The following is a 27737-nucleotide window of genomic DNA, read 5'->3' as shown; positions in this document are numbered from 1 at the left end:
CTCTCATTCCAATGCTCTAAACTTGCCACAAAAACCTTTAAAAGGAACTGCCTTGAAAATTTACCTCTGCTGACATTTCTCTGTTGCTACACTGACAGACACTGCTGGCCCAAATTTTGTTGGAAGCAAAGGAAAGAAGCACTGCTGTGAACTAAAGGGGCTGTATTGGTAATAGAACATAAAAACATAGAAGTCAACACAAAATTATACAAAGCCTAATAATAATACATTGTGCAATTAACATACATAAACACTCCCTTCAACAAGACCTTCCTCACCCACCCTTCCCAACATAATTCCTCAGCAGGGAAGCAAGTAGCTTGATGGCTCATGCCTGCCTTCTTGAAGGGAGATTTGGAATTAAGGTTCAGTGCATCAAAAATAAAAATAAAAGCAAATTACAATGAGGAACTAGAGACAACTGAGTAAACAAAATATCCATTCATAAAAGCTAGCCTGCAGACTGACCAAGTTTTTTTGTACCCTCCAAGGCCTACACTGATCCTAGTTTACTTCCTAGTTATTCTTCTGTGTGCTAGCCCACAGGAGTCAAAGCTCTGAGCTGAGGACACAATACTGGAAAGGAGCCTGGCAGAGGGAGCAGCATGCATTGCTGGCACTGGAACAGACTCAAGGCAGTCCATAGAGGTCCTCAGAACTAAAACTGCTGGTTGGTTTAAAAAGCCAGCTCTACACAGGTCTGGACACCAGAGGTTAAGGTACTTTATTGCCTACTGGGAGTTATTCTTCCCCATCCCTCATGGAAGTGCCTTTGCCAAGACAAAGCTACTAATGGCACACCTCTTGTTGTTTAGGGGGAAGAGCCACAGTTTCTTTCATACATGTTTTACCAATGTTTGAGAGCGGAGAGGATCTACAAATCAGCCAAGAGGATGCCTCAACAGCCTGCAGTCCTTCAACTGTTTTGACAGACCTGTGTCTAAGTCAAAGTTTCTATGTTTTGCTGCACAGGCTTGTTCAAATTATTCATATGGATGTGGAGAAAAAGACATAGTCTAAACAACTGCTATAGATTCTAGAGCTGTAGCTTTCCTTAAGGCACAGTTCAGACAAATCCCTAAATCACTTTTCTCCCTACTGCCAATTTGTGTTTAAAAACAAACAAAACAAAACAAACAAAAAAAGAGGACTATCTTGCTGTTTATCCCAAAACATTTGACTATGTGTTATCTTCTGATTTATGTGGAAGACTTGGCAAAGTGCCATGGAAGCCAACTTTGAGCCTGGCATATAACTGCATGGAGAAATCTTGACACAAATGCCATACTGAGAGGAGTTTCCTAGCTGTGTGCCTTCACATCAGATGCAGTTCCAGAGTCAAATGAGATACAGAGAATTTCAAAGCCACTCTGATATTTTAAAAGTCTGGTAACCTTGCCAGTCAGGGGACAGGATTGCTTCTGATTAAGCTACATGGTTAAAGTCAAGATATCTTTCTACTGAAGCCCCAAGTCTTTTTAACTAAGTTAGATATTCCCATCATTTCTTCCAGAGACTTCAGCATCCCAACTTTTCTGTGTCTTCCCTCCCACATCCACCTTCCTCTCTGAAGGTTTAGGTAATAATGTTGAGTACCAAGAATCAAAGCACTTTGGTCTCAGAAGTACCATGAAGCACGTATACCAACCATGGTACATTTTCATAAATCAGCCCCAGGCTGCTGGCTTGGCATCTGTCACTAATCTGGAGAGGGGAAATCCTTTTCACAGCAGCTTGCAGAGGTGTGAGCACATCAGATCTGTGCCAGGAACTGTACTCATCACCTGCATTGGCATCTGTCCAACAGGGAGCCATCACATAATAATTGCTAGTGACTAGCTGAGTGCCTTGATAAACAGAAACGTTGGAGACACCGACAAGAGTATGTAACTTTTGCCCACAGCTCACCAAAGACTTAATGCCCTCCACTGGATATAGTAGCCAAGGAGACAGCTGCCAGGAGCAATGCAGGGCTGCTTCAGTGTGCTGTTGCCCAGCTCTGCCATCAAAACATCTCTGCTCCTTCCCACACTGCAAGAGAAGCAGAAGCCTGCAGAGTTCTGGCACACACAGAGCTCCACAAACCTTGCTGAATGTTTGAATAGGAGCAAAGAAAGCTGCCAGCCCCTTGGCCTCATGCATGCAGTAGGTCAGCACAAAAGAACATTAGGCCTCAGCTCCAGGAGTCACCTTAGGTACTCTGGCACCAGGTGCTACCTGGGCTGGACTCTTATATACACTACCAGGGTAAAGCCTCATCCTGTCCCTTCTGCATACCACCCTCTGGTTCAATCATCTCCAGGAAATCAGCTCTGGAGAATACCAGGATAGAAGTTGTGGAGCCTTCCCAGTCCCATCAGTCCCTGAAGAATTCCGCCTGGGCTCAGCCCCTCCCTGCACCCTCAAGAGCACAGGGTTAGGGGTAGTGTGCTTGGATGAAAGACAGAACAGTCTCCTTTGATAGCTTCTCTGGATCTTGTCTTTTCTGAGAGTCATGCACTTTGACACCTTCCCCCCATTCCCAGAAGAGGCGGCTGTAATGGCAGACACTGTGGGCAGAGAGGAGAGCAAGATTAGTTTGGCAGAGAAGGGAAAGGAAAACACCTCCATCCCAGCGAGAGACAGTTGTCCTTGCTATGGGAGCCACATAGAAATACTCAGAACATGTGCCTTAGGCAAGACCAGTGCATTCATTCATTCACCTTACAAACTCTACAGCCCTCAAAGTACAGTAACAGCCAAGCCTAAGAGATTTCTATGGAAACAAACTTGTTAATTCTAGCCTCACTCAAATTCAGTTCAGTATTTGCTGGAAGGAGTCAAGTCACTGGGGATAAACCCAGAGGACAAAACTGTCATTGCAGGCAATGGAAAGACCTTAATGAAGAATTTAGAAAGTCTGCCAGGAGCAGCAACCTAATCCCTCACCACATACCTTCTATAATCAGTAACAGCTCTCCTATGGAGCTTGCACTTCCCAAGGCACAAAAGCAGCTAGGATCATTCCCTATTTCCCCTCATGTGAAATAACTGAGCCCTACTTTGCTGCTGAGAGTTTTGGGCCTACAGCACTATCTCCCACTGCATCAAGCACAGCCCTCCCTCACTGCATCAACAGTCCCAGGCATAATGAAATCAGAGCTGCTAATTACTGCCAACACAGCAGCCTTTAGTTTTGTACAATTAGTGGCACTTAATATTCATATCTTATTTAATGCTTCTGTTCTAACAAAGCAGTACTAGCACAGCAACAAGAGCACATGTCAGTGCCTAATTATAGACATATTAGTACTCAACTAACCACAACACATCTCTTCTGGAGTCCCACACAAGCACTCCCTCCACCTCAGGCATTCCTGTAGGTTCATGCTGGCCTATTTCAGAGTACATAGGCAGAACTAACCCCAACCTGATACACTGAGGGAAAAAGCATCATGTGCCTCTCCTTTTAAGCCTGTTCTGCCATTCACCACATGAAGAAAGGCTTAAGGATTCCTGAAAGGTGTTGCTCTAAGACAGGTAAGGACATTCAAAGTGAGAAAATCAGGAGTGCTATTTCATGTCAAGTTTTCATGCAGAGACTCAGTCCTGGGTAATGGTGGTAGTGCAGAACCTCTCTACTGAGGAGCCCTGAGGGATCAGACTTGGGATTTGCTGTACTTGGGTAATGACCTCAACCTGGTATTCAGTAGATACAGATGGTTTTCAGCAGCCACGATGTTAATGACTGTCCAATGACAAGCCACTCCATCCTTTCCCAAGGAGCTACTGTTTTACTCTCTCACACTCTTTAAAACAGCTCCTAGCTTCCCACGAGCCTGGGCTAAATGAACTGGGATTTGCTTTTTAATTAGCAACTTCCAACCAAACATGTTAAATACAGAGATGCAGAAAACTACAGTTGCTGGGCTCAATTTCTACTTTCCCACATGCAGGAGGTTCAGTAACTTGTAGTCTGCTGCAGACAGCAGAACGAAGTTCTAGGATGTTTGTTATTCATAGCCATTAATTGCAAAATCCATGATTCCACATCAACAGTTTCCTGAAAGCCTGAGAAGATGCCAGCTCCTGCAGCACACCCTTCTGGTGACCAGCTGCACTTGCACTGCAAACGACTGCAAGGACACAGCACCGCAGAGCGCCCTTCCAAACACCCAGGTGCATACACGCACACACTGGTAGACATATACCCTCCATAGCCTCAGCTCTGACTTATACTCACTGAAAGGGTGCAATGGCTTCAGGAAGGAGGTTGTATGTCGCTACATTGGTCATTTTGTTGAAGAAGAATTTCTTCTTGAAGTTTTTGCTATATGCCATTGTCCAGGGATCTAGCAGAGGGGTTACAGGGATCAGATAGAAAATAAAAAGGAAAAAAAATCACAGAAGAAATACACATGCAGTAAAAGTAGGCAGGAGGAATCTATAAGAACAACTGTGATCTTTCCATTACTCCTTTTTCCTTCCTTCCCCCAAGACAACCTGCATCCCAAGCTGTTCTCTATTCACTGAGAAAAATACCTTCTCCCTCCATTTAGAAGCTCACTTTTGAAACAGGGTATTTCCACATCCTATTACTCTGGAAAACATCATGATGAAAAATTATGATCTCATGAAAAAAAGAAGGTAGTCAGTCATGTAAATAAATGGAATTACCCACATGATAACTAATCAACCCACAACAGAAAACTTACATATAACACCCTAAACCTCACCCAAATCCAAGCTACTGTCATTACATGCAAACACTTAATCTCTATCCATTTGAATAGTGCCATTAATTGTTTACCAAGTTACAATATGAGTAAGCCTGGTCAATACTTTTTACTTGGAGAGACAAAGAAAAGTTGAGAGGGAGTGAAGACTCTCCCTACCGTTCATAGTCCGTACGATGTAGAGTCCTGTGGGCACAAAATGCCGATCATCTCGGCCAGTGTAGGACAGCCGGGGCATTCCCCCTGAACTCTTGATGACTTTCATCTCTAACCTAAATGTTGAGAGAAGGCAGTGATAGAGTGTTTCTTCCTTTACTGTGCTTATACACACATTGTACCACCTGCCACCCCCTTCTCCAAAATGTCACAATGAGAACTGACAGCATGGCACAGGACAGGATCGAATCATCACATCCTGAAATACTGAGGTTTTTGCCTACCCACACAGGCCAAGAGAAACCAGTCAGACCTGTCTAGATCAAGCTGCAAATTGAGTGCTGTGGTGAAAAATCTGTGATAAGCTACCATAATTGATCTAAACAGGGTTCCTATTTCAAGTGTCAATTCTCGACCTTTCAAGCCACTGAGAAACCATTGATACTTCTGCACCCAAACTCAGGCACTGTTGCTACTCCAACTGCTATGAAGTGCATTGGCCACATCTATGGCATGAGAATGCAGCAGAATGATGCTCTGAGTGAGCAGCATCTCAGGAACAGCAGCCACCATGAGCTCTAACAGCTCATTCTCCATGACCCCACTAGCACAGATCAGAACATCCCTCCCATTCCTGTGCACCAGTGACTGATAACCTCAGTGGGCCCTGACGTTTTATTTGCACCAATTGCTTACCTCACAAAAATCTTGTCCATTTCTTCCAATCTGTATACTTCCTTCACTCTGGGAAGACAAAAACGTTATTTCAAAAAAAGAACTGTGCTTTTTTTTCTGCCCAGCTACAGGGAGCAGCCAAATGGTTGATTTTATACAGCATGAGGTAGTCAGGCTCAACTGAGACTCACCCTTTTCCTCTATCTTATGCTTCAGTGACTAGTTTTTCCTGGCTTGAGAAAACCTGACACCTGCATGTTCATGGCTGGATTGCTGTAAGCAGCAGATAAATATCCTTGCTGCTAAGGAAGCTGTGCATTTTTACCTCAGGTTGACTATACAGAAAAGTAAAAACAGTGAAAGTCAGGTGCTTTTGTTTTCCCATCAGATAAATTGACCAAGGTCAGTCCCAGATATGTTCGGGCCTCAGTATGCAGGCCTCACAGTAAAATTAACAACCTGATCTTCACCATTACTATCCTCAGAGATGCAATAAACTTGTTAGTTACCCTGAGGTAAAAAGAGAATTTTTTTTAATCAATAAATATTATTCTGAGTCCTCATTCTGTCATTACATCAACCTGGTTTTGTTGTTTTGAGACAGAAAAACAATCAGTAAGTTAAAAAAGCACTGCCTCTAATTGGACACAACAACCACTCATTTCCCACATCCCTACAAGCATTAGGTTTCAAAGAGCACAACAGAAACACTTTAACAGCTTTCCACAAAAGCAGCAAATGACCTCTCTACAATCCATTTCCCCAGCTCTCCTTCTCACTTCACCTTCAGCCTTCCCCAGCATTTTGGGCACCTCCAGTTATTACAAATGTCTGTTTTTCACTAGGCAGAAATTCCACTCATTGCCTTTCATTAAGCCATCAAGAAGCTCCTTCTCTCCCTTCCTCCAGATTCATTAATGACTTCAGCTTGTGAATGAGAAGCTGTTTCGTCCATAATACCTGACTGATGCCTTCACAGTTGTGCTCTTATGCTACACTGCAGTAGAATTAATGAAATAGAAGGCCAGGAGACAACCAAAGCTGAAGCCCTTTGTCAGGAACTTTCCTGGGGGTTGTAACTAAAGCCTTGTCCTCAGAGATGCTGGTCAGTCCTGCATTTACTAACAGTCAGCATCACTGTACTGCTGCTGACCCTTCAGGGCAGACAAGGACAGAATTCTTTGCAATGATTAAGCTCACTGGCTGCTAGACCTACAATCACACATATTTGGAATCAACACCAGCCAATCCACCTATGATGAAAATGTGACTGTGTGACATGTGAAAGGAGGGCTCAACTTCTCCATTAATAATAGTTACTTTAAATATATAAAAAGTTTTTAATCTCTTTCCAAAGAACGTAACAGAACTATGAATTTCAGCCTGAAACTTAACTGCCCTTCATGTCCTCCAACACACTGACACCAAAGCAAGCGAGGCTGAGGAAAGGAGGCATCACTCACCGGATGGGGTTCATATCTGGCCGGCTGGGTTTAGAAACAGCTTTGACAAATTTCTCTGCCAGCCGAATCCTGAATGAACATGGAAAGAGAACCCAGCAATTTAACAAGGCCTTTGGTACAGCAGGTAGGTAACAGCTTCAACAGAGTAAGTGATTTGCCAACTCAGGACATGCACACTGCTAGGCAAATGGGTCTAGCAAGACTTCTTTTCACCCTGCTCTCCCAATTCAGTGCCCAGTGATACTGCTTATTATCCGTTACAAATGAGTCTCCATAGCTTACTCTCTAAGTCCACATACTGTTGAACACTGATATATTTATCAGGCTATCAGGATTAGCAGAGACATTATGTCCCTGAGGATGGAAATAGAGGGGCTTGTTCCTTCTCTCTCAGCTCATTCATATTCCTAGAATGGTCAGTTTACCCCAGCCATGCCTGGCTCAGCCTACACTAAGAAAGAAGTTAGAGCTGCCCTCGTACACAGAGAAGATACAGTTGGAAAAGCCTATATGTACTTCAGTTCAGAGCAGCCTCATTCACAGTTCATCTTTATAGCAGTATTTCAGCTGAATGCACTTGTCTCCCTTTGCTCAGCATTCTGCTTTTTGTCTAAACACTGTTCCAGTCACTCCTACACATGTACAGAAAAACGCTTATCCAGAATCCACATACCTCTGGTTGAAATGCTGCATTTGAACATCATTGCCATTCAGCACCAAGACATCGAGGATGTGGATGGCACTGATTTTTCGCTGGGCTTTCCCCTAAGGAGGGCAATACAGAGATTTATTATTGACGCTGTGGCTATTTCAGCCTGTTTTTTGACAGGACATCTCTTCTAGCAAGAAAGCACCTTTCCAGATATTAGAAATACACAAATTCCCTGTTGCCCGTTATACAGGAACATGGCATACTCCAAGAACTAGTGTGTTGGAACTCAAAATGTCTCTCAGACATTTTTAGAGGTTCCAGGCCTTGCTCAGAAGCATTCTAGACCTCAGCAGGCAGCTGGAAACAGCTGTGATTTTGAGTTTGAGCCATGGAATGGATTACCAACTTTGAAGGTGGAACAAGCAGTCACAAAGGGTTAGATAGCATAGTAAAAGTAGTTACAAAGTAGAGGGGAAATTTTTTTAGTATTGTACAGGGGGATTGTTATTTTGTACATGGGGGTCAGAAGTTCTAAGATGGAGGAAAGTGGGCTGATCCTGTTCTTCCTCCTTCTTCCTTGCCTCCATGTTCTTGGTGATGTTGGCATTTACAGATTGGTTTAGAGTAGAAAAGCACTTTGTAATATAGGTAGTAGGTATTGGAGGAAAACTACAAACATGTAATACATAATATATCATATAAAAGATAGCAGCAGCCCTGGGCGGGGGGAGAGAAGAAGAAGACAGCAGACAGAGAGGATGTCAGGGTGTGTGTGTGTGTGTCTCTGCCTGGGCCGCTGACCAAACAGCCGCAGCCCGCGAACACAATCTTTTAGATAACTAGCAATAAACTGCCTTGAGACCGAACAACAAGAGGCTGCGGAGTTTTTCTTTGGAAGCACAGGTTGGAGGAGAAATTTTACCACCACATGAGACCCCAGAGCAAGCCCGGGGTTCTCACACTAATGCATCTCAAATACCCAGTTCTGTCTTAGGGGAGGGAGAGCAGGACCACGGTTGCCATCCACCAGCTATCTGTGCCTTATCAAGTATCACAAAGACCAGCACACTACAGGATCCTTTTCTGAGATGCAAGACAACAGGGAAACTCCAGGCAGCTGGGATTTTTCACCTTACACTGTAAATATACCATGAGGATCTTCTCCTCATAGTCTCCAGTCACTACTGAGCAGTTATGTACCCACAGAGCCACAGACACATGAAGTCATGGTGGCAATGTCTTGTGCAGCTCCACTTAGAACAGCAACACAGCAGGTCCAGAGCGTTTTCAAAACAATGTTGAAAGCTTATATTTCTAGGACTGGACAGAAAGAAGGAACTTAATCCAAAATAGTTACTTTAAAGATCATATACAAAAAAAACCCAAACCTTGGACCCATCACAGATGGAACATTTATTCTGCAGTATCTTACACAGATTAAGTGAAACCTCTGTTTGTAGCAAAATGGTGAGAGAAAGTAGGCTCCTACCTCTCCTTTCAGCTCATGAACAATCTCCACAGAGAGAAGAGTATCTCGTGGCAGCTCAGTTTTCAAATCCAGCTTTGTCCAGCGGTCTGACTGGCGACCACCCCAGGTGTAGATCTGTGATTTCTGTACATAAAGACAGAGTCAGATTCAGCCAAGGCTTCCTGAGGGCAGGGGTGAAGAAGAGACCTCTAACTGCAGAGCAGCTCTCAGAGAATCTTTTTGTCCTAGGCAGTCACAAGCAGTTTCTTTGTCATAAGTTTTAAGGAAGAACCTTAACCTCTACAGCAAAGGAACAAGAACCCCAATTCTAATCTACCAGTGACTTTTCACACCCACACAAAGCACCAGATATAGAACACCTTTAAAAGGACAGTGAAGATAATTAGAGACACAAGCAGGAATGCAGGTCTCTGTGTAGGCTGAGATTACAGAAAAAGGGTTAATTAGTGTGAAAGCCAATGACATCAGGTGAAAGAAACATAAATAACTAGCAGTCTCAGGTACTGTTGATCAGGATGCTTTTAGGCCTTTAGGGACAGGAAAGGACGGGATGAAACTGCAAGGCAGAATAGCACCATTAAAATAAATCAGCAAGACTCCTGGAGTGTCCTTAGCACTTACCCCTAACCCCAAGAGGAATTTCTGCTCACTTCCAGACACCATACACCGGTAATCAAACACCTGGCGAATTTTTTCCAGTGTGGTGGAATTCAGAGGAGTGGGTTTGTAACTGAAGGTATCAATGTCTGTGCCCTAAAAAGCAAAGTATGGAAAAGGCAAGAAAGACACAATACATCAACAGGCAGGTAAACATAATTTCTACATGAAGCAATAATCCAGGACTAGTTTCTTCATCTCTTAATTCCAACAGAAAAAAAGTTATTATATTTGTATGAAAGGACTCTAGGCAAGCTCTCACCTGAATCAGCTCAAAGAACTTGGACTTGGGATCTGAAGATGAAGGAGCAACACGAGCCTGATCAGGAATCTGAAAACAAATCCGAACAATTGATATAGAGTGTTATTCTCTGGCACATTCAAAGGAACATTTCTGGTTTCAATGTATGACAGAACATTCTGCCCCTGAAACTCCTGCTCTTGGGATTTGAGATGAAGAAGAGATGTCATGTGGCAAATAAAATGTCTCACATGTTTTACAAATTTAATGTAGGCATACCACATCTCACAGAAACCAACCAGCAACTCCAGAAAGATTTAGTCTAAACCTCTGATGTCATGCATGTTTTGATAAAATATCCTTTCATCAAAGACACACCATCAGCCTGTGAAACTAACTGCCATATCTATGGCCACATTGGAGTCAAAAGCTTAGGAAATAGAAACTGCAGACTCGTAAAATAAGACCTTTTAGAGAGCTCTACTGCTTGGGATCTAGGCACTGAGTTCACTCTGTGTAAAATGAAATATTCTCAACTGCAAAGAAGCCTGCTCAGTTAAGCCATACACAATAAATCAGGCACATCATGTTTGATTACATAACAGCTTGAAACAGTTTCTGACTTTCCCAAAAGACAAGATATTAAACCTCTATCTAGAAAGTCCTATCTTTACCTTAGCTCCATTCTTGTTTCACTATAGCAAGGACACCTTCACAATTTGCCTGCTTGACACCTTACTTACCCCCCATAGCTGGAGACACTCCTTTCGGATTTCAGCCTGCCGTGGCTCAACCAGCGTTCTAAAGAAAGACAGCAGACTGTTAAGATGCTGAAACCTCTTTGATCTTGCAAGCATTAGATATCCCAGCCTTATAAAATTTGGAACTTTCAGCACCTGGCTTGAGAACAACATGAACATAGGGTTGTATGAAAGAAGACGCTGCCTTCCCTCCCCACCCTCCAGTTCCTGTGTTTAGCTTTGTTTCATGGTCTGCACTACTATCAGCCATCACTTCATTCCATGGAAGTACCATTGGGTATAAATATTTTCAGTAAGTTATGTATTTGTACAAACTTATGCTAATCTCCAAGAGCTGGGTACACAGCCTTACTTAAGAATAATAGCGAAAACCTGCTGAAGGCCATACAAAAAACAGTGTCAAGGAAGAATCAGCTCTAAGACAATTTCTAACTACCATATTCACTCAACTTTCTACCACATATCATGTCTGAATAATACCTGAGCAGAAAAGCCATAGCAGGGAAACATTGCAATGGCTTTAGTTTTATGCAAGAAATTAACATCAAACTTCAGGTAATTCTAAATCTGTAACATAGATATTTCGAATTGCCCCTGGAAAGATGAACAGCTGTGAACCACACTCAGCTTGATGGTTACTGTTGAATTGAAAATACTAGCTGCAAGTTACTTTTCTGCTTACATTCCTGCTAAGAAGCAAGCTCACTTATGGTAACTGGAAATCATCCAATGCATGGAAGCCTTCTCAACAAGGGTGATAATAGACCATCAATTTTCCAGACTCCTCCAGCCACCCACACACTGCAAATAACTCAGGTGGAGACACAAACTGAGCTACCTAAAAGCACTTTTCACTTTCCTGGCTCCAAAGGCCAAGACAAGTACCAGCTCAAATCCACAACTATTAAACAAGGACAAAACAATTCATTAACAGTAGATTAATTCAGTCTTCACCAAAAGGAAGAGGAATATACTCACGTGTCTTGAACAAAGGCACGAATTTTGGCTAGTGCCTTTATCTGAACTTTGCAGTGGCTAAAAGAGAAGAAAAGTTTTAATCAGGGAGCAAATTAATCACCACCAACATTGTTCTACTGGTCAAAACAAGAAAAAGTGCTGAGACAATGGGGAAGCCAGACTGATTCACAGAGCAATAAGGGATCTTTAACCAACAAAACCATAACTGACAGGAAGATCACTGGAACAAATTAGGCAGTACTTTCTTTTCTATGCAGTACTCTGAGGTTGAACAGTCACTAAGAGTAATACAGCATTTCTGTCAGCACAGGGTCCCCCTGCTCTGCTCAGCCTCTCAGGGAACAAAAGCAGAGCAGTGTGCCAGCATCAACAAGTACTTCCATGAGTGCAGGAAGTTACACCTGAAAGCAATGCTAAATTAATCTGCCTACAGCCAGCAGCCTTCATCACCCATAGTAACTCACTTTTCATTGGATTGGACAATGTAATTGTAGAAATCCTGGTTGTCTTTGATCACATTCAGTGGGACAATAAGATTCACATCCACATCAGAATTGCGCAGCTGGTTGAGTCTGATGTTCACTGTGAAGAGGTAATCCCGCACATCTTCAATCCCTGACTTCAGGCCTTTGCATACCACATACCTGACGAGCAAGGCAGAGAGGTCAATTCTTTCACACAGCCAACTTGTCTGCTACACTCCCATTATACGGAGAGCTTCCCAAACCCCACGAGCTCTTTCCTCCTGAATATCTTTATAAAGATGCAAACTGACCTATCACCGAGTCATTGCATATTTTCTAAGCACTGGAAAAGCAGGGAAATGCAGCCCTATGTAAACCCCCCACATATCTCCCTTAAGCAGTAAATCAATTCTGCTAAGACAGGTACAATGAAAACACAGATAATATCACAGAATTATAGAAATGGTTTGGGTTGGAAAGGATCTTAAAGATCATTCAGTACTTTCAAGTACTGGAAGGCCCCAGTTATGTCACCCCTAAGCGTCTCTTTTCCAGACTAAACAATCCCAATTCTCAGCCTTTCCTCACAGGAAATGTGCTCCATCATTGGAATCATGTGGTGCTCCTCCTCTGGACTTGGTCCAAGAGGTCCATGTCTTCCCTTGTGCTGGGGACCCCAAAGCTGGATGTAGCACTACAGGATGGGTCTCACCAGAGCAGAGTAGCAGGGCACAGTCCCCTCCCTTATCCTGCTGGCCATGCTGTTTTGGATGCAGCCCAGGATACATGTGGCTTTCTGGGCTGTGAGTACACAGTGCCAGCTCATGTCCAACCTCTCATATATCCTCTGGCTTCACTGAAACCATAGTTTCATGCAGAACAAGATTTGTTACATACCCAGTTACACAGCTTCCTTCTCATAAGAGCAATTTGGCAAATATCATCTTTACCTTTTCTATAATTTATCAAACATCTAAAATGTTTGCTCCTCCAAGATAGCTGCTAATTGAGGCAGGTCACAAAGCTTCCACTAGGCTTACCCAAATCCATCTATCACTGTATTTAGAGTATTGTTTTCTTTAGTAGACCCTCATGCTCAAGCATCTCACCTCTCTGAGTTAGCGGGACGGCTAGTCACAGGTTTAAAGATGCAAACTCTCTCAAAGCAGCAATACAGCAGATAAACAAGACCCACGCTGAATGGAGTAAACAGGTCAAAGGTTTTGCAGACAAAATTTCCTCCTGTAAAAAAAAAGAGGAAGTACACCAATGCCAGCAGATTATAAGGAAATAAGGAGATACCGAGCACCTCAATCCTTCTGCAGAACTAGCAACAGAGTTTTTGTGCAATTAAACAGCATCCAGAAGACAGTTATGAAGTGTGTCAGCAAGACTTCATGAAACATCTTCCCTAAGTCTCTGCAGCAAAGAGAGAAAAGCATTCCCTTGGCAAGAATCTAATCTGTATGTAGGCTGTCTCACAAGCAAACCTTGTATATGCCCCCCGTCCTTCCCTTCCAGGCCCAGACTGTGCCCTACTGCCTGGCAGCATGCTATCCCAATGCCTCCAGGGAAGAGGATCCCTGATATATGCAACAAGGAACCTCAGACTAGAGGAGAAGACTAATAGATGTTACCTAAACAGAACAACTTGCCATCTAGAGAGAAAAAGAGTCTGTGTTCCTCTCTTTTTCAAACAAGTTTAACAATTTCCCCAAGCAAAAAGCAGGAATTTTTACAGAACTATCATCTACCCATGTAGGAAAGACAGAGCTCTGCCCCTTTTATCACATCACATTTGAGACTACACCTTAGCAGATCAGGTTCAGAGGGCACAAGATACAAATTTTCATTTTGTAACAATTTGTCTTCTGTATCAGTGCCAAAGGCTAACTAAACTCAGTGGAAGACAGGAGCCATCAGAATCAGACACAGTGTAAGGTCCATCATTTAGCAACAATGAGGTGCATCAGTTCTTATCACACAGATGGCAGATTTAAAGGAGAAAAGCCTTCAGAAGCTAGAGGAAATAAAGAACTGGATAAACACCTCTTTGCTCCAATCAGCTGGGATATTGAGGAAGTTGGTCCAGCTAGTGCCATAAAACCCAGATAGACTGTCCAGTTATCGCACTGCATGACTTTACCCCAAGACAGCTACATAACCCAACAAATTAGGTGCTTTAAAATAATGCATTTTAGCTCATGTTTTTAATCAAAAGCTAGACAAACATAGATTCACTTATTTTTCTCACCAGATCTCTTAGCTTTGCGACAATCATCTCAGGACTTATGCATACACATTCAATTCTGTGCAACTCATGTCAGAGCAGACTTCAAGGCACTAATAAAAATTGTACAGCAACATTTCCCAGTGCCACCCACACCTCAGAGAAGAAGGAAGATTAATGGACAAAATATACCTGTCCGGACAATGGAAAGTGCTGTAAGGAACTGGCAAAGCATGAGTTGTTTGCTTAGGATTTCTTGAAGATTCTCCTGACCCTCCACTGAGAAACCCTGCAAAGTACATAGCATATAATTAGTATCTCCACAAATCTATTGGTCAAGCAAACGATTCTGAGGAACTAAATCATGGAATCATGATCATTTCTCTTTCTTTAAGGTAAAAGAATCAGCACCAGGAATTTTAATGGCAAGGCTTTTAGAATTTCACATTGTAGCTACACATGTCATACACCCTATTGTATGCAGACAAAGGTGTCAGGGTTTTTTTTAGTGCAGGAAGAAAAAGAAATTAACCAACCCCATCAGCCATTAAGAAATGCACTCCCTTGTGATAAGTATTGTCCAAAACAAAATTCTGGAAAGCAGTAATGTTCTCTGATCGAGTGATGTCTCCATCTCCATCAATTCCACCCTCTCCTAAAGAAAAAAATGAGACAATTAAAAACACATTTGCAAGTACAAACAAAAGATCAGTATGTGCAGATGATCTATTGTATTCAATCAAGATTTAGTCAGAAATTACAAAGACCTTGATAGGCAGAATAAACACTAACAAAGTCCTTTGTTAAAACCACCTAAAAACCAAAGTTAACCACAAAAAACAAAGATGCTTTTTAATTCAGAAAAATTATTCAGATTGAGTGGTCAGGCTGAAACAAGACCATAAAATAACCATGCTCAAATGATGAGGTGTACATTAGCCTCAGCAAAAGACAAATGAAGACTATATGACAACATAATATTCTCATCCAAGCAGGAGTGACACATAGCTGAACCTACTGAAAATATAAGATTCAATTTCACTGAACAGGTCACCTATTAAAAATACGTTATTACAGACAAGGCAAAATTCTTTATGTTGTGCATTTTACTAACAAATCAAATTATTCTAAAGAAACATAATAGTTTATTTTCAAACACAGTGTAATTTGGGCTTTATGAAAGCAACTCCTCCCAAAAAACTCTGAACAAGTTTATAACGGGAGTAAGGAAAGAGACATAGGGTTTGTGCACAAATACTCACAGTTTTCCCATGCAGCTCTTTAAAATTTAGAGAGCTACATTGTCCCCCCAGCTGGTATTTTAGAAAGCTGACCTAAGGTATATTCTTGTGCTTTAAGGAAGCTTGAATTTCTATTTGGTATTAGACCTTGTAAATCTTCTACAACTACAAATTCTATTACCTCAACTGGAGGACTAGAAAGCAGAAGTGATCAGGATGCATGATATAGTTTTGATAACTAAACTCCTCATCAACCATCCTGTCAATAAGTGAAGTGACACTGGAATTTGTTACCATTCTTCACAACAGAAATATCATGGCAGGCTATTTCCTTCCCATCAGTGGAAGAGTCTGTACACACCTCACTAGATTTAGAGCATAACAGAAAGGGATCAAGAAAATTAATCAAAAACATTGGGCTATTAATTTCTCCAGGTATCTCCTCCTCCCCATAACACCAGTTTGCCGTGAACTAACAAAGATCCAAGCACTGCAACCATGAGAACAAGGTGTTTATCAGCCTTGCTGCCCTTGCCATGAACCTTCACTTTAACCAAGATCTAATCCTTAAGTGCTACTAACCATTCTCTAAGAGCTCATAGTCGGGTGTCAAGACTGGCAAGAGTCAGTGATGGAGAGGAAAAAGACCATACAAGGCACAAAAACAGAAAAGCAAACCCTCTACAAAACAGTCACTTTCCAGTTTCTTTTATGTAGTCTTAAATAAGAAGCACGAATACTAGCAATCCTTGGATTTCTCCTCCTAGTCCTAAAGGCAAGGTAGATAGAGTGCTCAAACACATCATCAAGATTAACAAGTTACAATGCATGAGATGAGATGCAGCAATTGTCTGTGTACACCTGTATAGTCTGTCTCAAAGCAAGGTAAAACATGTTAACAAACCTCCTCAGATTAAGCAGCTCATTTAGTCATAGTGATTCAGATACAGCCTCTAGCCCGAATCCGTTTTATTTATCTTTATTAAATTGATCCTACAATCAATTATGAGAGCACAGCTAGGAAGGTCTGATACAGAAACATGCTGACAGTGGGTAAATAAGGTTTCCATCTCTGGCTCTGCTAGTAGACCTTTGGGCACATCAGGAGGCTAGAGCACCTCTCCCATATGGATAGACTGAGAACACTGAGGCTGCATAGCCTAGAAAAGAGAAGGCTCTAGGGATTCTAGGCACCCTTCAATACCTAAAGTGGGCTACAGTAAAGATGGGAAGGGACTTTTTTATCAGGAAATATAGTGACAGAATAATGGCTTTCAACTGAAAGAGGGTACATTTTAAATAGACATTAACAATAAATTCTTTACTCAGAGGGATGAGTCACTGGGACACATGGCCTGGACAAGTTTTGGATGCCCAGTCTCTGTTCATGGCCAGCTTGGATAGGACTTTGAGCAATCTGGTCTCATGTAAGGTATCCTTGTTCACAGTAGGGGAGTTGGTGCTAGATGATTTTTAAGGTCCCTTTCAATCCACACAATTCTATAATTCTATAAGTCATCTCATTCACCATGTTCCAGGCTGAGATCAGTGACGTGAGATAAATATTGCCAAGCAATCTTTAAGCACTCTGTAATGTTCAGATAAGCAAAGTACTCAAATATCAACTGTTACAATGAAACATACTCCAAGGCCAGACTGGAAATAAAGGCAAATTACTTGAAAAAATGAAAATTACTTGTCAGAAAAATTACTTGATATGCAAGCTCACCAATCTCAACCCTTTTCTCCAATGACAGCCCCTTTCTACCTTGTAAAATGGTACCCAGGCTTCTCTTAGATCCCCTCACTGGCATCAATACCAGCCCTGTCATTAATACAGAGGCTGCAGCATAAGCAAAAACCTCAGGTAACACTCATGGGTGCACTACATACCATAATAAGGTTCAAAGAGCTCACTGGAAGCAGAATAGAAGTCCTCCAGTTTAAAATCATTTGGTCCTTTCAAGGTCATGCCAAATCCTTTCGCATGCCACTTCCGCCTCCACAAGACATATTCAGAGAAGCCTCCAGGACCAGCACACACATCAGCAAAGTAGAGCAGCTCTGCATCACACTCCTTTATCAAAGGCACCTGCAAAAGGAAACAGAGGAAATTCTACTGACCCATAATAGGTCCTGTCAGTCAAACCACATACAGCATAAACTACACTGCTCAGAGGAATCTTTCAAGGGCCTGTTTTCCCAGCTAGTATCTTAAAGATTGTCCTTTCTTCCCACCTTCCACATTCTCTAAGAAAGCACTGCTGTTTGAAAGTTAGAGGAACTCACCCCTTGGCAGTCCTTAGGATTTGTAAACATGTAGTCAAAGACATGGTCCATATTTGCCATCTTCATTGCAGCCCTGTGAACACATAAACGGGGCCTTGTTAAGTTTCATCCTTGGCTCCCACAGCTGAAAATGGGCATATACATGGGAAAGGGACTACAGTACCAGACACTGTACAAACCTGTTCAGAAAGAAAGCACCACGGATCATCTCATAGGGGTTAGACCTTGTTCGGGCTCGACGCATTTCTTCTCCATCCAGCTCATCAAATACACTCTGCACAAAAAGAAACAAAGCTCATCAGTTGGACCTGGCACAGGCTGGAGGGATAGGTAGGCATCAGCATTACCTAGCTTCTTTCTCCTCTCTCCTTAGGCAGTAAACTCCATGCAGGATTTGGTTCACCAATACAAAATGTTTTTCTGTCTCATAATGATATTTACTCTTATTCTAAGCTGCCTCAGCTCTTAAGCAAATTTAATAACACTGACAAATTCTGTACTGATAGCTCCAGAGTATGATAATATGGTTAGCCACCTCAAAAGCAGTCCCAGCCTAAAATATTTCTTTCACATATATACACACACACACTCTACTGCAGTATACAAGGGCATAATAAAATCTAGGAGGGAAGACTGAACAGACAAGAAAAGAAGAGGAGCTCTTTTCCTCAGTTTAGTCAAGCCTTCAGCCTTTCAGTCGGACTAAGGGCAGGTGACCACTTTACATCATCTCCGAGATGGTTTTGGCTGGGGTAGAGTTAATTTGTTTCATAGTAGTAGTTTCATATTATCTAGTAAGATACATTTTGGATTTGAGATGGAAACAGTGTTGATAACATAGAGAAGTTTTTGTTACTTCTGACCAGCGTTTGAACAGTATTAAGACCTTTTCTGGTCCTCATACCACCCTGCCAGAAAGTAGGTAGGGAATGCATTCCTGTGGAGCTTGGAGGGGACATAGCTGGGACAGGTGATCCCGACTGTCCAAACAGATATTCCATACCATACCCCATAATGCTCAGTATATAAAGCTGGGGGAAGAAGGAAGAAGCCAAGGACATTCAGAGTTATGGTTTTTGTCTTCCCAAATAATTTGTCTTCCCAAATGTGATGGAGACCTGCTCTCCTGAATAGAGATGGCTAAACACCTTGCCCATGGCAAGTAGTGAATTCATTCCTTTAATTAATTCCTTGTTTTACTTTCCTTCCATTGAGTGGCTTTTGCTTTATTATAAAATTGCCTTTATCGAAACCTATGACTTTTCTTCCCTTTTACCCTTCCCATGTTCTCCCCAATCCTGCTGGTGGGAGAACGGGTGAGCAGCTGCAGGGGGCTTAGTTGCCAGCTGGAGTTAAACCAAGAAAATCTCCCAGAAGGCTCAGATTCAAAACAGGCTGCTGAACAGATAGCAAAAAACACAATGCTAGGTCATCTCAGTGATTTTGAGGTGACAGAGTACATTCTGAGCTCTTGTCAATTACCTAACTACTCAATCTTTTTAAATTATTTTCATTTGCTTCCCCAAAATTTCAGTCCCTCTCCAAAAAGGGGGCTCACCTTGCACTGCAGGACATTATGTAAAAGTTCTTCATTACAGAACTCTGTTTCATCTTCAATCATCAACTTCCTCTGCAACAGAACAAGAGCACAGGGAGCAATTAGCAAGCATGATATTGTCATTTCAGAATTCAGCATGTACCAATAGTGGATAAAGGCTGCCAATCACACACTAGGCTGTATGAGCAAAAGTGCAGCAATTACACTGAGGACTTTTCTCCCACTTTAGGCACCTTGAGATCACATATGAAATACTGTATCCAGTTTAAGCACTCCCTAGTATAAGAATGGACATATTGGAACAAAAGGAGCAAAAGGGCCACCAAAATGACAAGGGTCAAAAAATACCTGGTGTATGAGAAAAAGGAGAGAACAGTTTGTTCAGAATGCAGAAAGGGAGATCCTATTGTTGTACCTAACAATGGGACAAGTCCCTAACAGGAGGCAGAAAAGATTCACCTAGGCTCCTGGAGATCTACAGCGACATGACAAGAAACAATGGACAAAAGCCACATTAAAAAATGCTAATTAGCCATATGTAAATTTTCTTTTGTTTACTGGGTTGTCAAACACTGAACAGATGACCAAACAGGCTGTGAAGCTTCCATCCTTGAAAATACTCAAAACTCCATTAAACAAGGCCTTGAGCAACCTGATCGGATACAGCTGGATCTGCTCTAAACAGAAAGCTACACTAGCAACCTCAAGAGGTTGCTCACAGTTCATGCTATTCTACAGCTCTTTGACATGGCAACTCTCCCAGGCTGAGTATTCCTGCTTTGTCTTAGGCTGGTAAGTACCAAGATATAAAAAATTACCTTCCCCACAGTCATCCACTCCTTCAGCACCTGAGCATCTGGGATCTCCGTGGTACACTCAGGGCACCAGTCCACCTTCTCATAGGCACTAGGCTGCAAACACAAGTCATGGGAAGAGCCAAAGATGCTTTTACTAGAAAAATATAAAAACTAATTGGTCCCCAAAAGTTTGCCTCCCAATGCTAGCATAAGGGGTAATGCCATGACTTCAGTGCCAACTGTAGAGTTTTTTCCTCCTGGACTAAAACATGTATTATCTATTTTTATAATTAAAAACAGCCTCAAACATCTCCACCATAAAAAAAAAAAAAAAACCCAAAAAAACTCACCATGTTCCCTTTTATTAGAGTCTTATAATCAAGGCACATCAGAAGTCTAGTGCTCAAAGTACAATTTAGAGACACTGGAAAAGAGACTACCAAGAAAAACTGGGTTTTTCCCCCAGTTTTTGCTGAAGACAAGAGAAATGGGACTTAAAACATAAAGTACTTACCTCTGGCTCATCCTGCCAATCAATATTGAGCTCCCCATCAAATCCTTTGAGGGTCAGGCCAAAGCCTCTCCTTCCCTTCTGATTGGAGGCCTCAACAATATCTTTTCTGCCTTGCCCATATTTACCCAGACCTTCTCCTTCCCGGAAGCCCATCTTGGCCTATAAAGGGAGCAAAGGGAGCACTCTGAGGGGGTGGACTTGAGTTTATGTACTACTGCTAAGGTCAAAGAGTAGTATAGAAAATGGCACATCACTCTGAAGTGACTTGAAGGCATTGAGCATTTTTAATCTCAATTGTAGCTTTCAGGACTTTCAAGTGAGTTCACTTCACTGAGGCAGGATACAAAAAAACTAGATCTGAAGAATGATGTTTGAGATGACAGCAAATTACAAAAGGTTCAGTAATGTAGAAAGAGCCTGCTCAGAGAGAAAAGTAGTGAGGAGCCTGGAGCCATTCATCTCAGGGTTCAGCAAGCATGGACACTTCATAGAAAAATAAGCTGGTAAAGGAAAAAATTCATGCTGTGATGAAATTCGTTGTGAACATGCATTCACATGCATTTCAAATACCAAACACATACACATCTCTTCAGTTAAAAGAACTATGTTCATTATCTTCTAGTTTTTCAGGCTTTCCTCTCAGTAAATTTTAGCAGTAAGAGAACAATAACAAAAAGGAGGGATGCAGTCAATTCCATGCATGCACAAGACAGTAAGGAAATAGACAGAGAACTGTGCAACAAAGAGGATCAGAATTAAAGTATTTTTTGCAACAAACTAGTCTTTTCAATTTGTTCTCATCAGTTCTTAATAGTTTGGCCCAAAACTATTTTGACCTACCATAAGCTTTTGGGAGACACTATTATACATTGAGTAGCGAGATGAAGTACCCTCCACAAGAGAGTCTTGCTTGAACTCATTGCTGAAGACTGGTCTTTTTTCATCGCTCTCACTCTCAGACCCACTGGAAGACTCTGAAAACAAACAAAAAAGTGAGAATGAAAATCAAATGGAAGAAAGACATCTCAGTAATCACATTAAAATACAGTGAGACTCATTAAATACTCTGAACACATACACATAGAGGACATTTCGGTATCTCAAATGTGTTACAGAAAATGTGTAGGTGTAATTTAACACACCCTGTGCAACCAACACTTGGTTATCTTTCCTGTTGCCTCAGGGAGACAACCAACCTCTCTGACCCCATGGATTCCAGGCCCCACAAAGGGCTGAGCAAACCCCATCACACAGCAGAGCAGCCACAGGAATAGTACTGTGGTGTGCCTGACCTTTGCAATACTGAAACATACTGAATTTTCTTCCATATCCTATCTAACTACAAGTGTAAATCCATCCCTAACTTAGCCAAAAACTCACATCAAATACACAGGGATCTACCAAATGGCCAACACTGCAGAAAGAAGAGTAAAGCTAAATTTATTATAGTTCAGTTAAATCCCCACTATCCACTTAAATAGCAAGGATCCCCAAGTTCACTACAGCAAGTGAGAGAGTTTTTCACATCTAGAGTTTACAGATACATACAAACTCAAGTGAAAGATTAGGTCAGAGAACACCAATCTTCTTTAAAATACCTTGAGAAAGTTTTGAGGAAGAACTTAATTCAGTGGTTCAATCAAGGTAATATCAACATACATAGCAAGCACTCAAAGTAAACCTTCCACACCAGAACCTTTATGGGCATCAAATAATGAAGCTCTGTCTGTGCCCAGTTCCACCTTGGGATCTAATTGATAAGAACCTAGGCCTGTATGAGCTGCACAGTCCTCACTGCTGCCCTCCAGCTGTGAGATGCCCAAACCTACTTGCTCCAGGCAGGACGTAACTGGGATCTGGGCAGGAATCATGGTAGTCTCATTTGTCTCAGTGTGCTCTGCACCAGCTGGGTGCTCAGGGAGGACCTACAATCCAACGAGTCTTTATGTTTTTCCTGGGGTAATATCACTATGAGGATGAAGCAGTGGTACAAGTTTCTTACTACTGTTATATTGTTACTATACTGTTGTGCATGCATCACTGGCAAAATATCCAGTTTCTGGATGTGGCTGATAAATTTGCATAAACTCAGAGAGCTAATTCATACAAACCACAGGAGCAGCAATTCACAGCAAGCACAGCTTTGCTCTGTGTTGGCCCTCTGCCTCTTGAGCTCCCTTGTTTGCCCAGTGCTAGAAATCATTTTGTGCTGCTTTGTACAAATATGGGAAGTTGAACTACAAAAGTTGTCCAGACATAAACCAGAAGATTGTTAGCAGAGTTTGTTTTCTGTTTAGCTCTTAAGAAGGAGTAATTTAGCTCCACAGATGTGTTTAAAAACCCAAAAGTATTATAATACTTAAAAAGAAGATTTGAACTTTTCTTAGATTTGTCTAATTTAAACAAAAATACAGACTATTTCTCTTTCAACTCACAGATCTCTGTGTTTTCCTGTTTGGAAAACTAAGCATCAGTGAAGTAACAGGAAATAACTGAAAAATCAGCAAAAAAAAAAATCTGTTACAAGAAAGTGAAGTAAAACTGAAAGACAGCACCGTAAAATATAAAACTGTAGTTAAAACACTTTCAATGTGTCCTCAGTGATTGTTGCTGAGCAGTTTTTAAGATTCAGGACTTGTGTCCCCACATTACTACACTAGAGTTTTACAGTATCAACATTTGAGGCTTCCAGCTCCAGACAAGGAAGGCTATGATTCACCTGTGTTTGCAACATTCTATACCCTTCTTGATTTTCAAACATCTATCACACAAGATATATTTCTGTTTCTTTCACAAAGCTTTTACCTAAGAACACACAAAGGATTTTTGCTTTAGGGTCAGTTACAGCTTTCTGCTTCTTTGGTACATAGCTTCAATTAACTTTGCTACCTGCTTTTTAACTCTTTGCTACCTGTCTTATTTTCTAGAGACTCATAAAATGCCTTAAACACAATTACCTGCTTCATAAATTTCAATGGAGTCCCTTCACAACTCTTCTTGTTTTTTTAGATTTGCTAAACCATGCTCAGCTGAGATTAAATCTCAAATCAATTCTTTCCCCAACCTCCCTTCTTTCATTAGAAACCAAAATGGGTGTAATACACTAATAAACAATTAACTCTACCCAAAATATTGTCCTTGAGCTGTATCAATTTGTTTCTTAAACACTAAGGCTTACAGCCTATTTTGATTCATGTATGAACTCAATAATTAAAAGGAAGAAAAAAAAAGAAAAAAAAAATCAGTTTGAATTTTTTAGCTCAGCCCTGAGTGCACAGAGCATTCCCTACCTCAGCTCTCACATTCTGCACCTCTGACCTCCTCAGACAGGTACACACACACTATACCCTGCAACTACAGCTACTCCCACACACTCACTTCCATTTTCACAAGGGAAGGCTTTATGTGTTCAGGCACTTGAACACTTCATGACCATGAGCAATCCTAAAACTGACATAGCAGGCATGACAGTGAGGCAATGTGAAGGACCATCTTGGGAAAGTTCAGTGTCCCACAACACCCATACCAATTGTGCAGGTCATATGCCTCATCTGTGGTACATCCCAACTCCAGGTGAGAAAGCACACTCCAAGAAAAAGTAGGCAATTAGTTAATTCTGAAATAGATCTTTCTGACAACAAACACCTGTGAGCTTTCACAACTCTGTCCCCTGGCAAAATCACACTGAGCCAGCATAAGAGATGGTCCTACAAAATAAAAGCTCCAACCAACTGGTCCCTTTGTAGTCATCTCAGTTTCTCCCATCTGCAGAAATATGGTAAGACTACTGACTTCTTTCTTCCTTTTTCAACAAAATTATGATTATAATGCTTCTTTATGGTGTAATACCAACAACACCTCAGTACTGAGTTTCCAAACCAGAAATAACTGCTGAGACTGAAAAGATCAGTATGACAAGAATGATTAGAGCTTTGGATCATGCATGTCATCTACCTCAAATCCAGTTTTCTACATCTGAACTCATATAATTCCCAGATTAAAAGGTTTATGTAAGATTTATAAAAAGCCTAAAATAATTCACACCAATCCAATGTTATGAAAATAAATAATGTAGCTTTTTTCCTAAAGAGAGTATATCCTTGAAATTCAGGCTATCAATTAGGATTCAGGAGATGCAGGTTCTATTCCTGGTTATTATTTATATCCCCTGCAGCAGCACATTCCAGATCTCCAACTTTACCTTGAGTAGTATGATTACTAAATTGATTTTCATCATCTGAAGTAGAACTGAGGGTTAATCCCAAGTCTTCTCTGCTCTTCTTCTGCTTATTTTGGGGGCTGCTAAATTCCGGTTCAGTCCTTCTCTTCATGGTTTCCTGTATGAGCTGTAAATAATACGAAAAGAAGAAGAAGATCACACTTGGCAAACATTAAGCATTACTTTCTGTAATGCACAGTAGCATGGTAGCACAGATCATGTTATGCTGTTCAGTATTAGTATCAGTATTATTCTCAACATAAATGTCTTTAGGTTAAACTCTTAGCTTCTTTTGAATTCGTTTTTGTAAACACCTAGTTTAACTAATCAAATGGGAAACTGATATAGAAATTTCCCTATAACTGATGAATTTCAAATCACTTCTGCAAACCTACTTATCCCCAAATGCAAGTAGATCAAGTTACCCAGATGTAGACTGTTAAATAACTTAAATATATGGCAGTTCATTACTACTACTGAATCGAAGATTCATTTTATCCAAACACACTGAAAAAATGTCAGGTCCATCTAATGGAGAATATTCAATGTGGAACCAATTCCTCACAAGACTTCAAACAACTCTGACCTCACCTCTGCAAATCTTAATAAAGGAGCTTTTCTGCATGGCTTTTAAAACAGAACTTTGTTAAATATGCGTGCTCAAGTTGTGCATGCAGTTGTGTTTTTCACCAGGAATCACTGGCAAAATATCCAGTTTCTGGATGTGGCTAATAAATTTGCACAAACTCAGAGAAAGGTCTAATGCTTAAGATGGAGTTAATAGAAGCCAGCTTGGAAGGCTTGCAGAAGACAAGAAGCAAGGAAAGGGAAAAAGGGAAAAATTTAAAGGCAAAAATGCTTAGCAGACCAGCTAAAACCTCCCTGCAACTGAAAAAAAAAAAAAAAAAAAAAGAAACTGTACCTTGATTAGTGTTTCTTATACGACATAGAAACAGAATTGTTGGGCTATAAGATACCCCAGGTCACCAGTTCAAACCTTTAGTTATCAAACTTATTTCCACAAACACATACAAGGCAGCTTAAGGCTAAATCCTTTCTTTATCCCCACAACTCTGACTGCAAAATGATCCCACAACCTCACTGCACTATGGCTAAGAAATCTTCTCCCTTCCACCAGAAGTTATATTACAGACAACTAACCTTTACCTGCTCTTGCCTCAGTTGAGGGTTTTGGTTTTTTACTCTTTATCTCTAATAAACCATCCATTTTATATTTCTTCTGAGAGAGCCAAATGAGACCAACACTCTTAGCTCACTCTTACCAGCCCCCTATCAAGACGCCCCACCCTCCAAACTCCACTAAGGGTCCCTCAGCACACTTGACTTCCTGACAAATTTCAAACCATGCAAATTTAGGGGCAAGTTAGGGACACCCGGTCCCTCAGGAGTCCTGCAGCTGCGAGGAAAAGTTCCTCCACATCCCCACCCATGCCCTACAGCCCCCTTGTACCGCACCACCGGCCTCTCACAGAATCATTTTGGTTGGAAAAGACCTCTGAGGTCATCGAAACCAAACCATGAGTGAATACCACCCTGGGAACTAGACAAGGGCACTACGTGCCACATCCAGTCTTTCCTTGAACACCTCCAGAGATGGTGACTCCACCACTTCCCTGGGCTATCCACTCCAACGTCTCATCACCTCTTCTGCAGAGAAATTCCTCCTGATGTCCAGTCTAAATCTCCCCTGGCACAGCCTGAGGCTGTGTCCTCTTGTCCTGGTTGCCTGGCAGAAGGGGACAATCCCTCCTGGCTACACCCTCCTCTCGAGGGTTGTAGAGAGCCATAAGGTCTCCCCTGAGCCTAATCTTCTCCAGGCTAAACACGCCCAGGTCCCTCAGCCCGTATCCTCACAGTACTTACCCTGCAAACCCTTCCCCAGCTTCGCTGCCCTTCCCGGCCTCACGCCGTCACGCCGCCCGCCGCGCAGCCCCCGGTGGCAGAGGCCGAGCCGAGACCTGCCCGCAGGCGGAGGGCGGGCAGCGGGGAGACGGCCGGAGCCGCCGGCGGCCGCGCCCCGCGCTGACCCGCACACGGCCGGGGTCGGCGGACAGCGCCGTGCTGGAGAGGGCGGCACTCACGGCGAAAGCGGGGCAGGCGGCGGGCTCCGAAGGGCTCGGGCTCCGAAGGGCTCGGGCTCCGAAGGGCTTTCGTTTCCCCGCTCCGACGCGGCGCCGGCCCCGCCCCCGGCCCGCCCCTCGCGCGGGGCCTCGTTGGCCGCCGGCGCGCGGCAGTGACGCACCGCCCGCGGGCCCGCTCCCTTCGGCGGGTCCCGGGCAGCCCCGCCCGCGCGGAAAACGCTGCTTAATAATTTGTAAATACACGGATATACAAATGTTTATCGACCGTGTAGCGTAGCGGAAGGTAGGAGTGTTTTTAGGCTGGAGAAGAGGAGGCTCAGGGGTGACCTTATCGCTCTCTACAACCCCCAGAAGGAGTCGTAGCCAAGCGGGGATCGGCCTCTTTCCCCCAGCAAGCACTGCCAGGACGAGAGGGCACAACCTCAGGCTACGCAGGGGAGGTTCAGGTTGGACAGCAGGAGGAATTCCTCCCCAGAAAGGGCGATTCGACATTGGAATGTGCTACCCGGGGGGGTGGTGGAGTCACCATCCCCGGA

The 27737-nt window shown here is 42.4% G+C and overlaps 1 protein-coding gene across 1 annotated transcript; it reads right to left on the bottom strand.

The window, feature by feature from the left end:
* Positions 1-145: 145 nt before the first annotated feature.
* Positions 146-27308, bottom strand: CMTR1 (cap methyltransferase 1). The gene is made up of 24 exons (XM_021550479.4): positions 26984-27308; positions 25082-25226; positions 21721-21854; positions 20881-21039; positions 20388-20480; positions 19570-19641; positions 18191-18285; positions 18012-18084; positions 17616-17814; positions 15018-15136; positions 14674-14770; positions 13361-13493; positions 12252-12431; positions 11788-11844; positions 10792-10849; positions 10070-10138; positions 9772-9903; positions 9151-9273; positions 7683-7774; positions 7010-7078; positions 5568-5615; positions 4875-4987; positions 4223-4331; positions 146-2549 (listed from the first exon to the last, which is right to left on the bottom strand). Exons 2-24 carry the CDS (start codon positions 25209-25211, stop codon positions 2417-2419), a joined length of 2487 nt encoding a protein of 828 aa, XP_021406154.1. The 5' UTR covers positions 25212-25226; positions 26984-27308; the 3' UTR covers positions 146-2416.
* Positions 27309-27737: the final 429 nt, after the last annotated feature.

The sequence above is a fragment of the Lonchura striata genome, chromosome 3, assembly GCF_050655825.1.
Source record: "Lonchura striata isolate lonStrDom1 chromosome 3, ASM5065582v1, whole genome shotgun sequence".
Lineage (NCBI taxonomy): Eukaryota > Metazoa > Chordata > Aves > Passeriformes > Estrildidae > Lonchura > Lonchura striata.
Note: the sequence above shows the minus strand (reverse complement) of the source record. Positions and strands in the feature narration are given on the sequence as shown.